The 13,701-nt window shown below is 39.6% G+C and overlaps 1 protein-coding gene across 1 annotated transcript; it reads left to right on the top strand.

Moving 5' to 3' along the window:
* Positions 1-540: 540 nt before the first annotated feature.
* LOC149070792 (uncharacterized) lies at positions 541-8,021 on the top strand. The gene is made up of 2 exons (XM_089248770.1): positions 541-707; positions 5,770-8,021. Exon 2 carries the CDS (start codon positions 6,192-6,194, stop codon positions 7,761-7,763), a length of 1,572 nt encoding a protein of 523 aa, XP_089104896.1. The 5' UTR covers positions 541-707; positions 5,770-6,191; the 3' UTR covers positions 7,764-8,021.
* The last annotated feature ends 5,680 nt before the right edge of the window (positions 8,022-13,701 follow it).

The following is a 13,701-nucleotide window of genomic DNA, read 5'->3' as shown; positions in this document are numbered from 1 at the left end:
GTGGGAAAAACCGGGACACTTTTGCTAAAAAGTCGGGACGGCCAAGAAAACTGAAAATACCGGGACTGTCCCGGGAAATACGGGACGTATGGTCACCCTAATTATATATTAAACTTTTTTGGAATTTCGGATTTTGATTTTTTTTTTGCGAATAAATGCGAAATTTCTGCATTTGCATTTTTTTTCTCTTTCTTTTTTTTTTTTTGCGAAATTTACATATCTCTAACGGCCGTATTCACCAACATAGTTTCAACTGCGATCGCAGGTTAAACGATCAGCGATCGACACGGATTGGTTAAAATCCTTAATTTAACCAATCCGTTTCGATCTTCAATCCTTCCACCTGCGATTGCAGTTGAAACTGTGTTGGTGAATACGGCCGTAAATAGATCCGTCAGGGAAATAGAAGAACCATGACGTCACAAATCAATAAGGGGGGAAAAATCGTTAAGGGAATATTTGTCGGGAGAGATCCGAGGCTTGTGGGATATATAGGGAAAAACCTACCGGAAGGAAATTCTTTTGTTGTTTATCTAGGCATCCCACTGGCTGGCGTTTCGTTCTCTCTCTCACGGAGTGGAGTCTGTGATCGTGATTCGTGCGACAAATTTAATCTTTGTGCATTTTTTTAAATAAATTTAATTCATCCCCGTCCGAATTAACGTACTCATCGGATGGATTTATTGCGAACAAGAAAGATTTACCAGGTAAGTCACTATTTCAGATCCTCTCTTGAGCTTTCCTTCCTTGTATGAGGGTGATGGAAGCTTTTGGCTCTCTTCTCGGCGCATGTTTGGCGCTCTAATGAGAGGAGGGAAAATTCATCGAGTGTTTTTTTCCTATTTACTTTCTGTGAGCCAGTGGCGGATCTAGAGCTCGCTGTTGGGATGGGTGATTTTACACGGGGCCGTCTTAAGAGCGTCATGGGCCCCCCGGGCCATGTGGCTTTTCTGAGGCCCTACCAGGTGAATTTTAGAAAATTTCAACTGAATCTCATTTTTGTGAGGCTCCTCTTCTCTTGAGGCGGCCGGGTGGGCCTATGCGTTAAAACGGGACTGATTTTACAAATTGTTGTGAATGTGGTGACCGTACGTCCCGTACAGTTTTCCGGGACAGTCCCCCCCCCCCAATTTTTCCTCCGTTCCGATTTTTCTCTTTTTTTTAGTCGAGGTTTTCTTGAATTTATTATTTAATCAAAAACGTTGATACGCAGGTAATTTTCAACGGATTGATTGATCCCGCTTTCTTGAGGGACATACAAGGTAACCAATATGGCGACTTCCTGCGCGATTCATGAAAGAAACAAATCTAAATTAAAGAAACATAGAAATGAATAGTTTTTTCTTCTTTTTAATGGGAGCTAGATATTTAAAATTTATTTTATTAACTTCAAGTTATCGATCTGCCTGTTTTTGCTTCAAAAAATGCTTGATTAAAGCTGCCGACTTTGATTTATATGGGCCCATAATTAGTTTCGAAACATCCTAAACTATACGGATTGACGCAATTGGATAATATAAGACAATACGGAGACATTAATTTTCATTTTAGTGCTTGAGAAGATATAAATAAAAAGCTGAAATCAATGTTATTGCATGGATATCCACCTCAAAAGTGGGTCTGGCTCATTATTTTATATACAGTTTTCTGTGCTTCGCATCTCTAAGCGAACTCAATATTTCGAAAACCAAAGATTCAATTCGATTTTTAAAATTATTGATGTGTCAGAAAACCCCACTAAATTTTCGCATTTCTACGCTAAAATCGGCAATTTTAACATCGATCTCTATGGGGATCATCCAGGACATGTGTCCCTCAGGAGTGATGCTGATGATGATTATGACGTCTGTTCGAGAAGCCTCATTGCTAGGCTGACCATATTTCCTCGAGAAAAATATGGGACATTGAGATTCCAAATACAGGACATCGCCAATTATCGCCAAAACCGAGCAAAGTTGCCAAATATTGTTAAAATTACGGAAAAATCTCAATGGCGGGAAATGAAGCGTTACTGCAAATTGCAGTGGATTAAAATGAATTTCACAAAAAAAAAAAAAAAAAAAAAAAAAAAAAAAAAAAAAAACGTTCACCAAGACAAATGTGGGAGATTAATATTCTCATTTATAGTTGTAATTGTCATAATATAGTAGTAATGTAGTTTACTAGTTGAAAAGTAATTTCAATCTTTGACCAATAAAGAATAAAAATGTAAGTAGACTTCGTGTAAAATACGGGAAAAACCGGGACACTTTTGCCAAAAAGTCGGGACGGCCAAAAATACAGAAAATACCGGGACTGTCACGGGAAATACGGGACGTATGGTCACCCTACTCATTGCATATTTCGCTTGGGGTGGGGGGGAGAGATGATGATCTCTGCTGTGAGCTTATAAATGACTTTCCCTTTTATTTATTTATTTCGCCAATCCGCAAATTATTTCTCCTGTTCATTTTTTCCGGTCTTTGAATGAATTTTCCTATTTATTTATTTCTTGCCGGTCTGCAAATTATTCCTCACATGTACTTTGCCCGGTCCGAAAATTATTTCCTCCATGTAATCATTTTGTTTACTGGTCCGCATATTTTCTTGCATAATTATTTATTTTTTGCCATTCACAAACTATTCCTCCCATTTATTTGTTTTTGCCCTGGTACACAAAATTAACTCTCCTATTCGTTCATTTTCGCCGGTCCGCAAAATATTTCTCCTGTCCATTCTTTGCTGGTCCGAAAATTGTTCCTCCTATTTGTTCATGCGTTACTGGTCCGCAAGTCATTTCTCGCCATTACTGATTTTTTGCTGGTTGCAGTGGGTACTCATTTTGTGCCGGGGGTAACTTGAGTGATGTAGAGCCGCACTGGGGGGTGCTCTAAAACTGTGCCAACTGTCACTCAAGGGATTTCTAAATGTGCCACAGATCGCTTAAGTGTTCATCTGTGAATGTGCCCACATGCCTACTTGTGTGATCCGGAAGATGTGCCACGGGCTGCCTAAATGCTCTGGAATTGTGCCATGGGTCGCCTAAGCGATCTGTAAATGTGCCGCTTAGTTCATTTTTACAAAATTACGTTTGAGGGGGGGCAGGCCACATCAGATAGCCCACCCCCCCTCCCGGGCCACATTTGGTTCACGGGCCAAGTATTTATCATTATATGGCTTAGAGGGTGGGTCACAATGAATTTCTTAAAAAGAAATGTTGAGTTCTTAGCCTTTGAATAGCATTGAAATTAACAGAAATTGAATTATAATAACATATAAAGGCATTTTCTTTCGCAATTTTGATTTTTAAAAAAATATATTTTTTGCATTTAAAAAAAATGATCCTTTGCTTGTGGGGAGGGGGCCGGAGCCGCCCATGTCTCCCCTCCCCGCGTACAGTCTCTGATCCCACCAATATGTGATGGGAAGTAGGGAGCAGAGATGACCAAAATTTTTGACGGAGGGGTCGGAGTTTTGCTGACAAGGGGGGGAGAAGGTCAAAAATGGCTGAAAAATTGCTGACGTAATAATTGAACGGCCCCTTTCATCAGTTTCAAACACAAAGAAAATTAGACCTGTGAAGGTGGTGCCCGAGTGGTGCAGTAAACGAAGTAAAAAACGAAGTCGCTAGTAACGTCACACGCTTAAAGCAAATTCTCAACGACCCGTCTAACGCAAACCTCATCGACCATTCGTCACGAAAAACTACTCGGGCCGAGGCTAGCGTTAGCTAACGAAGTGATGGACCAATCAGATAATTTTCTACGCTGCGGATAATCATCATCACTACCAACGAATGCTACAGCACGTGCGTTGGTATTATTATTATTATTATTATTATCCGAAGGTTTTTAACAACTGGCTGTTGCGAAGATGAGTTTTTGGAAAGAGGGAAAATTCAACTTCCTTTGCGGGGAATCGAACCCACGTCCTTTCACTTTCCGGGTGAACGCACTAGACTACAAGGGCAACGCATATCTCAATCTTTCCTTGGAGCTCGTGTGTACTGAACGGGACCGTACATGAACGGCCGGACCTGACTCAGGCCATGTTCACCACTTGTGAAAGGACGTGGGTTCGGTCAGCACCTCCTAGAGATAGAAGGCCTCCACACTCTGCTTGTGACTCAGTAAAGTAGTCCATTTTCCCCCAGAATATTCAGCGAAAAAAATTCCCTGCTCGTGTCAGTATCATCGTTGTGAGGAAAAGAAATGATCGGGCTCAGAATTGGCGATTTCTATGCCCCACATCCAATCACTCTGCGGTATTTGTGAACCAATCCGGAAGATTCCACGCCAAAATAAAAAGAAAAGAAACAGGATGCTGTGTTTCAAAATGTGGCAAACTTGCTAGGTAGTCCGAATGACGTTTATGGCAAACAGTGCAGAGGCCTTCTATCTCTAGGAGGTGCTGATCCAATCTTCTCGTTAGCTACCTCTTCCCGTAGCGATGACGATAACGAAGATCGCTAGTAACGCGGTGAGAAAATTCAACTTTTAACGATGGTGACGTAGATGTACCCCACAATGCACCGCGAATCCCAAACGTGTTTGAAACGCGGGCATAACGACATCAGTGTAATAAACCCAGAAATACTCTATCTTTTTATATGGTTCAAACTGTATGCATGATATTCTGTATTCAGCTATCTATACTGCCCCAAGGGGGGGGGGGGAAGAGTACATCAAAACAACTGTCTTTGTCCTTTTGTCATAAAAATGGGAACAAAAGCTGCCTCCGCACTTTGGCAGTTGATCCGACAGGTAGGAAGGGTGGATGGAAAACATGCCAAGTAGGAAAGAAACACAAAAGGCCTCTCTAGACTCGTCATTAGAAATAAGGGGGGGGCGGAGTTTAAGGAGGCGAGAGATAGATATCTCGTTAGTGTCAATAAGGACGGGGGAGGGAATCCCCCCCCCCTCCATCCCCAATTACAGAATGAATTTTTCAACACCAAAAAAAACTCTGCTTATATGCGAGTATAGGCCTACACGGTAAATATATTTTCTTTCGATGTTTTAATCATTTTACAGAGAGATATTTAAAAATATCTTTATAATTTTTGATCGTTTTGGGAGGAATACGGGACCCTTCTTCCTCTCCCTGCGTACGCCCCTGAGTGTGAACGTATATGTACGTCACGGCAAAACTCCGATATTGGATAGCGTGCGAAATGGCCGACACTTAACAAAACTGGTCGAGAGATCGGGCCAGAGTCCAACAATCAGTATGGGTTCGGGCATTTCAGTGTCTTCACACAAGTAGTTAGAAAAATTAACCCTGCTCCACAGTTTATCATGTAATCGGTGGGAAACGGACGAAGGAGTTTCACAATGAATGAATGAAATTAAATTTTGACCACATGTTTGATGTGATAATACATCACAAACTTCAATGCGATCGTGGCCACCTCGTGTGTGAAATATTCCTAATCTATATACTCTAATAACTTAATCTTCAACTCTAATAACTTCGGATCATCAGTAAGCAAATATCAGTGTGGGCGACCAAATTCTCTCTGTTCATTCATAAAACGGTCATTGGTTTGCTTTTTAATTAAATTGCAAATTTCACATTTTTAACGACCTATCAAAAAAAATGTATTTGATTAGTCGGTTTTCTTTTTAGACTACGAATGTATATACTTTATAAAACTTATAACCTGCCAAAAGTACACTCTACAATGCAGTAAATGTTTCCAAAATGAAGTGTATTAAGAGTAATTCGAGTGAATAAATTGGTAAGAATCAATTCAGAATTTATAATGATAGTTCCTCTTTTCTTTTGCAGGTAATTGAAAATCATTGTTGGAACCCGCAAGAAAGAATTATAGATTTTGTTAGATTGCACAAAGACTCTACAGTTCTTCCAGCAAATATCCAATAGGATAAGCATTGTAAGATATATCGAAAAATGTCTGCCATCTCTGCTTCTCTTGTATGACAGGATCAATTGATAGATGAGAGGTAACAGAGATCACTCTATGAGGTTATAAAACGGATGTGATAATCCGAATTGTACTGCCACCTCGTGTGTGAAATATTCCTAATCTATCTCTCGCTATATCACGTACGTATTAAAGAAAACCGGTATGAAACTCAATGCTGTAAAACATTTTTGAGAAGTGGAAGAGAACAAGCGCACCAGAAAATTGCATATTCTAAGAAATGTGATATAGGGAAAATTCTTGTCATCCAAACATTTTCTGAAAAATGGCTAACTCATACCAACACGAAAGCGTACACACGGGAGAAAAACCACATGTGTGCAACTACTGTGGTAAAACTTTTTCCCAATTTTATCAATTAAACATTCACAAAAGAGTTCACACTGGAGTGAAGCCATTCAAGTGTGATCTTTGCAGTAAAACTTTTTCTCGAATCAGTAGTTTGAAGACACACAAAAGAATACATACTGGAGTGAAGCCATATGAGTGCACTTACTGTGGTAAAAGGTTTTCTCAGATCAGTCATTTGAATACTCACAAAAGAGTCCACACTGGAGAGAAGCCACATGAGTGCGATCTCTGCGGCAAAACGTTTTCTCGCATCAGTCATTTGAATATTCACAAAAGAGTCCACACTGGAGATAAGCCTCATAAGTGCGATTGCTGTGGTAAAGCTTTTTCTGAGATCAGTAGTTTGAACAGACACAAAAGAATCCACTCCGGAGAGAATCCATATAAGTGCGATCATTGTAGTAAAACGTTTTCTGCCGTTAGTAGTTTGAACAGACACAAAATAACTCATACCGGAGTAAAACCACATGAATGCAACTACTGTGGTAAAACTTTTTTTCACATCGATTCCTTGAACATTCACAAAAGAGTCCATACTGGAGAAAAACCACATGAGTGTGGTCTTTGCGGTAAAGTTTTTTCTCAAATCGGTCATTTGAATGTTCACAGAAGAGTCCACACTGGAGAGAAACCACATGAGTGCGATCTCTGCGGGAAAAAGTTTTCTAAAATCAGTAGTTTGAACATTCACAAAAGAACCCTCACTGGACAGAAAGCACATGAGTGCGACCTCTGTGGTAAAACGTTTCATCAAATCGGTCATTTGAATATTCACAAACGGGTTCACACTGGAGAGAAGCCATATGAGTGCGATTGCTGTGGTAAAACGTTTTCTGTCGTTAGTACTTTGAACAGACACAAAAGAACCCACACTGGAGAGAAACCACATGAGTGCGACATTTGCGGTAGAACGTTTTCTCAAATCAGTCATTTGAATATTCACAAAAGAGTCCACACTGGAGAGAAGCCACATCAGTGCGATTTCTGTGGTAAAATGTTTTCTTACATCAGTAGTTTGAACATTCACAAAAAAACCCACACTGGACAGAAACCCCATGAGTGCGACCTCTGCGGTAAAACGTTTTATCGAATCGGTCAATTGAATATTCACAAAAGAGTTCACACTGGAGAGAAGCCATATGAGTGCGATTGCTGTGGTAAAACGTTTTCTGGCGCCAGTAGTTTCAACAGACACAAAAGAACCCACACTGGAGAAAAGCCACATGAGTGCGATTGCTGTGGTAAAACGTTTTCTCACATCAGTAATTTCAAGACACACAAAAGAACGCACACCGGAGAGAAGCCACATGAGTGCGATTCCTGTGGTAAAACTTTCTCTCAAATCGGTCATTTGAATATTCACAAAAGAATTCACACGGGAGAGAAGCCATATAAGTGTGATCTCTGCGGTAAAACGTTTTCTTACACCAATAGTTTGAACACTCACAAAAAAACGCACACTGGAGGGAAGCCACAAGAGTCCTGATCTCTGTGGTAAAACATCATCTGAAATGCTTAACTTGAACCGCTACAAAAGAGTACACGGTGGAGCGAAGCCACGACGACCAAGAACGATGACTTAACCGGAGTAATATAACTTATTAGGACTACGCCTTAACGAGGTTTTACTGTATACGGCTGTGTATAAATTTTTTTCTTGACTTTTCATCCCCCCACGAACATGTAGTTTGATTCTGAAACCGAACACACACGCATACATTGAATAAAATTTGAATAATTATGAGATATTTGATCATGGTATGATGAATTATGTTGAAATAAGATTCAATTGTTATCTTGTATTGGTCATCTTTCGTCATTATTATCATGTATATACAATAAAATCTCTGGATAACGGACACCCATGGGAGCAAAAGTTTATACGACTTTCGTATTTATTAAGACGTTTGGCTTCGGTCGCTATTAGTTCCTATAAATGTGTGTGTATGTGTTTTCAAATTTCTCAGCATTTACCACTTTCACCTGCGATTATGCATAATTCCCAAAAAAAGAAATGGAAGTTTGATAAATATATGGAAAAACTTATAACCCTTCTTCTCTTCATCAAACCGATTAATTATCTTTACCCGGAAATGATTACCGTGAAATGATGGTAATGCTGATAAAAATTGAATTAAAATAAGTGGGAAGAAGATAAAAACATTCACACACACATAACAACATAATCAATCTTATAATGTTGGCTTTCATACGTATTAACACGTGCACACAAACTAACTATAATTCTGAATTACCATAATGTTCAGTTAACCAAATAATATATTGCCGGATTATCATATTTACCAATACCAGCTTGGTATTATACATAATCACTTGAATATGGTAAATTCTCGATTAATGAACAAAAATTAATAAATTTAAAGTTTTTAAAAATAGAGTTTGTCTGATTTTACTGTCCTCTAACGGGGAGTGAAATACATTAAAGCCTTATTCCACGTGACCGGGGGAACAGAAAAGTGTCCGTTAGGCGAGATTCCACTGTATTCCAAGTATACGTCATCATGCTGCTCATCGCTTTCCCGTCCATCCCACGTCAAGAGTTGTTGTAAAAGCGCTTAAAGAAAGGTTCCAGGTCATTGTACTTCGCAAGAGAGATTGGGATTGGGGCCTTGTGCGAAACCTCCAATTCTTCAATAGGCACGTGTTTCTCTTGTTGATGATCTTTTCTCCCCTTTTTGCTTGTTTTTAACAGTAACTTCATGGCTGGTGTGACTACCAAATAAACTGGAACGGTGGTACCCTAAACGTGGTGTAGAACTATATACATGAAGGCATTCGATTGGCCTTGTCGGCAGTGGGCATTTTTTCTGGTTCATAGGTTTTAAAGAAATCTGTCCAAGAGCTCTAAAAATTTCTTGTTTCAGTCCATTACTATGAAAGGAGATGGTTTCACACGACCATTTCTTACAACTTCTGTCTATTCCTCTTTACTCTTGACATAAAGCGGATTTTTTCGAATTTAAATATAAGTGCAGTACTCGTATTAAAGTTCAAAGTATTCGCTTTAAAGTACAAACTATCCATTTTAATGTGCAAAGTATCCGTTTTAAAGTGCAAAGTATTTGAATTATAGTTCCATGCATTGGCGTACGCAAAGGGTGATTATAGTGTTATCTGGCAGGGGACAATGTAAACCCTCCCCCCCCCCACCAAGAAAATTCTGCGTGCGCCTATGCTTCCATGTACCAAGTGCGAAGTATTCGAATTCAAGTGCACTTAATATTACCCCTCGAATTTTTCATTCGACGAAGATGGGGGTGGGAGGAAGCGTAAAACGTTTTCCCGAGGACAGTGCATTTATCAGCCAAAAAATTATCATTTTATTTTGAAATTGAAAAACCGTTTGACATTTTTGTTTAGGTCCATTATGCTTACAAGGGATTTAGATAATTTGAATTATATGCAGTGGATCCCGCTTTTAAAATTTTTCAAAAAGACGTTGTAATCGGGAGAACGCTTTAAACGGGAAATATTAATGAGAATTATACACTGGTGAAATAAATTAAGAGAATTTGCATATTTTATCGAATTTCATGCAAAGAACTGAACTGAATGTAAAACCACTGCTTCTAGACAAAAATGCAAATCTTGTACGTCAAATACGTAAGCGTGCACGTGTGTGTAGGCGGAGCCAGTAGAGAAACAGGCTTTGTAAGCGCGCGTAAGTTAAGACGCATTTCGTTCGCTAGCACACCTCGACGAATTTCTTGGTGTTATTTTGCAGCAATCGGTTAATTTCAAATTGCAACAGAATAAAACGAGTAACCACCAACGTTTAGATGATGGAATGTGGAGGCTAGAAGCAGGCCAATCTCAAGTCCAGATTTGTAGAGAGTTCAATTTAACGCCCAGCGTCGTGTGTAACTTATGGAAACAGTTCCAGGATACCGGATCCATCGAGAGGAAGCCTGGGCAAGGTCGTCCAAGAGCCACGACGGCCAGAGAAGATCGCCATTTGTCGATTATAGCGAGGCGTAACAGGAGTGCTACAGCTTTTCATGACTTGTATGCAGCCACAGGAACCCGTGTATCAAGGGTGACTGTTTCCAAAAGACTTCATGAGAGAGGGTTGTTTGCAAGAAGACCTGCTGTTTGCGTCCCGCTCACTTCTACGGACAGGAGAATCCGTTTATCATGGTGCATAGAGATTGGAGTATGGATCAATGGGCGACCGTTCTCTTCACTGTCCCGGTTCAGCCTAAGCACCGATTCTCGCCGTACGTTCATATGGAGAGAACCAGGGACCTCCAATGTCCGCGAAATCGACCATTATGGCGGAGGAGGTTTAATGGTCTGGGCAGGCATCATGTTGGATGGCCGCACATGTCTTTGAAAGAGGCACTATGACTGGTGTGAGGTATAGGGATGAGGTCTTGGGGCCCTATGTTCGCCTTTTCAGGGGTGCAGTTGGCCCTGAGTTCATTTTAATGGACGATAACGCGAGGCCACTTAGAGCTCTTCTGCTCGACGATTTTCTAGAGAGTGAGGATATTCGCCGGATGGATTGGCCAGCTATATCTCCAGACCTTACCCTATAGAGCAGTGGTTCTCAACCGGGGGCCATATGGCCTCGGGGGGGGCCCTAGGATATTCCAGGGGGGCCACGGATGAAAATCTGGCAAAAGGGGAGCCACGGCTACTGATACGGGGGCCACGAAGAAGTTTGTGGAATTAAATTTTTTTAGTCACTCTGACTAAAAAAAATTTAATTTCAAACAAAAAATGCATAGAATATATTTTTCGCAATTTTTCCGCTATTCAAGTAACATTAACATGAGGAAGGAAATAAAAAAAGCATTGCATGTAATCTCGGTGGGTTTACGACTTGCGGGTGACAGTAGGCCCTGACACAAATTATAGAAGAGGTTTAAAGCAAAATGGAGTAACTGTAAAGACAGAAAATTGTGTGTGTTCGAAGACTTTTCATTCAAAGAGGGCTTCCATAAAGAAAGCATACAAAGATTTCTTGGCCATTCATTGACATTCTTTTGAGTGCTGGTAGTAAATGCAATCCAAGAAGTAAATGGGTGAAAAGTGAAAGCTTTTAAAAAAACCCCATCGTTTTTATGCAATTACAGACGGATAGCCATCTAGTTTATCGTAAAGCTATCTTCAACCGGCACTGAGTGGTCTGATCATTGATCATTTTTGGCGCACGACGAGGGCTAATTAGACCCCGGGACCTACAATTTATTGCCGATTCCGAACGGCAGGCTTGTTTCTTATACTCATCGAGAGGTTGGTGCGCTAACCCCCTCGATGGGGGACTCGGCAATTTTGTGCTACGCTCAAGTTGTCATTTTTTGTTGTACCCCCTATGTCAGGAAAGTTTTCTGACAAGGACGAACCGGGTATCGAACTCGCGACGCCTCTAAACCTGAGTGGTCTGATGGGGAATATATTTATAAAAATCGAATAAGGAATGATTGCTCTGGGGTATTTTTTATGAATTTTTGGGGAGGGGGGTGTGCCAACACCCATTGCCTCCACTGAAAAGCAATAAAGTCGAATTCAGTTATAACGAACTCCATCCAAGAGACCAAATCATACATGAAGAAAAATACCCACGAAATTACATTTTTTAAAACTACATTGCTGTATAACTTAAGAAACTGTAATTGCATAAATTTGCTTTTGTGTCTCAATCGCAAGTGTTCTTACGCCATTCCTTTCAATTTAACAGGAAAAACGTGATTTTAAACATATTTAAGATGGTCTTAACGTCATTTGGTTTGCTAATTGGTTTATATGCAATCCAAGCAGATAATGTATTGGGACTTAGTAGGACTAAGATTCACACCACATCTTTAAAGTTTTTTTTTTAATCTATACTGTAATGCTTCCTATTAACTGCCCTACTACGTAGGCCTGCTGCTGGCCTGCAACATCGCAAATAATTTCAATACAATTTTCCTATACTGCAAGAACAATGTTGTGGACATTAGAAAAGAAAATTCTAAAATGGCGTATGACCACATTTAAAGCAATTTAAATCCGTTTATTTGAGAGTCAGGGCATCTGCTGATTTTTCAGAAACGTGTAATAAATTCTCACGTAAGTCTTCACTTTGAAATGTCCACAACCGACCGGCTCAATGCGTATCTTTGTATCAGTCAACCTAAAATTTGTGCAAAACCAATGCAAAACCAATTCAGCGACGCATTTTTCACAATCTGCAAAAATCTCGTGCATTTGATAGATAGAAATGGTGTCTAAATGCCAAAGATTTGGAGTTCGAGTCAAAATGAAAATGTCAAATAATTGAAATTGTGCTTCGTATAAATGAAATATTTTAATATTGAAAGCTATATATAGACATTAATCGTGACCGTAGTCAAACGTCTCATAAATGTGAAATTTTGTCAGAAAACTGAGAGTGAGGCCCGAATCCCCTTGCGCACAAGTGGAATTTCATGGCATTTACGCACAACCGAGCCCCTCTTGGGCATTTTTCTTTTTTTCTCCCCACCCTTTCTTCCTTTTGTTTCCTTCCGAAATTTATAAAAGTAAAAAGGACATAATCATTATAAAAAGGACTGTTTTCAGATCAAATTGCAAAAGTTCAATTACTTTAGTGGAAAAATATCAGATTTTTTTTGATGTGAATATAGTCGAACCCCATTATAATGAACTCCAAGAGACCGGAGTAATAAAGAAATTTCGTTACAAAAGAATTTCAGATTTTTATATTGTTCCTATGTAAACTTATCCGGGGCATTAGAAAAGTTTTCGTTAAAACTGTATTTTTTTTTCCGTTATAACGGTATTCGTTAAAACGAGAGTCGACTGTATTTCGCCTCAAACTATTTTTTTACGTGCGTATGCAGACTGCATGGGTAACAGGGCGTATGGCACTACTTGCGAGTCGTTAGTCTTAAAGACATACTTCCAACTAGAAAAAGTATCCAAATCACGTGTCCAACTCATGTATGTCATTCATGTTGTAAGGGGTTGTATAGTTATAAAATAAAAAAAACAACTTTTTATACCATCCCCGTGTGCCAAAGAACCCAATTAAGAAGTTGTTGCTCTGTCTTTCCCGATGCCAACTAAAATAATTTCACGTTTCTAAGTGCAATATTCACCGAGATATGCGAATTCGAAAAATTGAGGAAATTCGGGAAAAGAAACAGCATTAAATGCGGGTAAAATGGTTTCCTCGCATTTAATGATGGTTTTTTTTTTTTTCCCAACCTTCTTCGAATATCTCAGTGAATATTGCACTTAGAAACGATCAATTTCTTTGATGGAGACCGGGAAACAACTTTCCAATTGCGTTTTGAGGCACAGGGTGTCCACGTAAAAACTTAACATTTTTATTTTAATAACTATGTAACCCCTGGCAACATGAATCAAATATCTGAGTACTACACATTATTAGAGTACTTTTTCCAATTGGAAGT

The sequence above is a fragment of the Pholcus phalangioides genome, unplaced genomic scaffold, assembly GCF_987345545.1.
Source record: "Pholcus phalangioides strain wild (caught in Gottingen) unplaced genomic scaffold, Ppha-v1.0 ptg000020l_1, whole genome shotgun sequence".
Taxonomy (NCBI): domain Eukaryota; kingdom Metazoa; phylum Arthropoda; class Arachnida; order Araneae; family Pholcidae; genus Pholcus; species Pholcus phalangioides.
This window is presented reverse-complemented; position numbering and strand designations above follow the sequence as displayed.

Coding starts and splice junctions, on each gene's coding strand:
- LOC149070792 (XM_089248770.1), top strand. CDS start 6,192: ATGGCTAACTCATACCAACACGAAAGCGTACACACGGGAGAAAAACCA.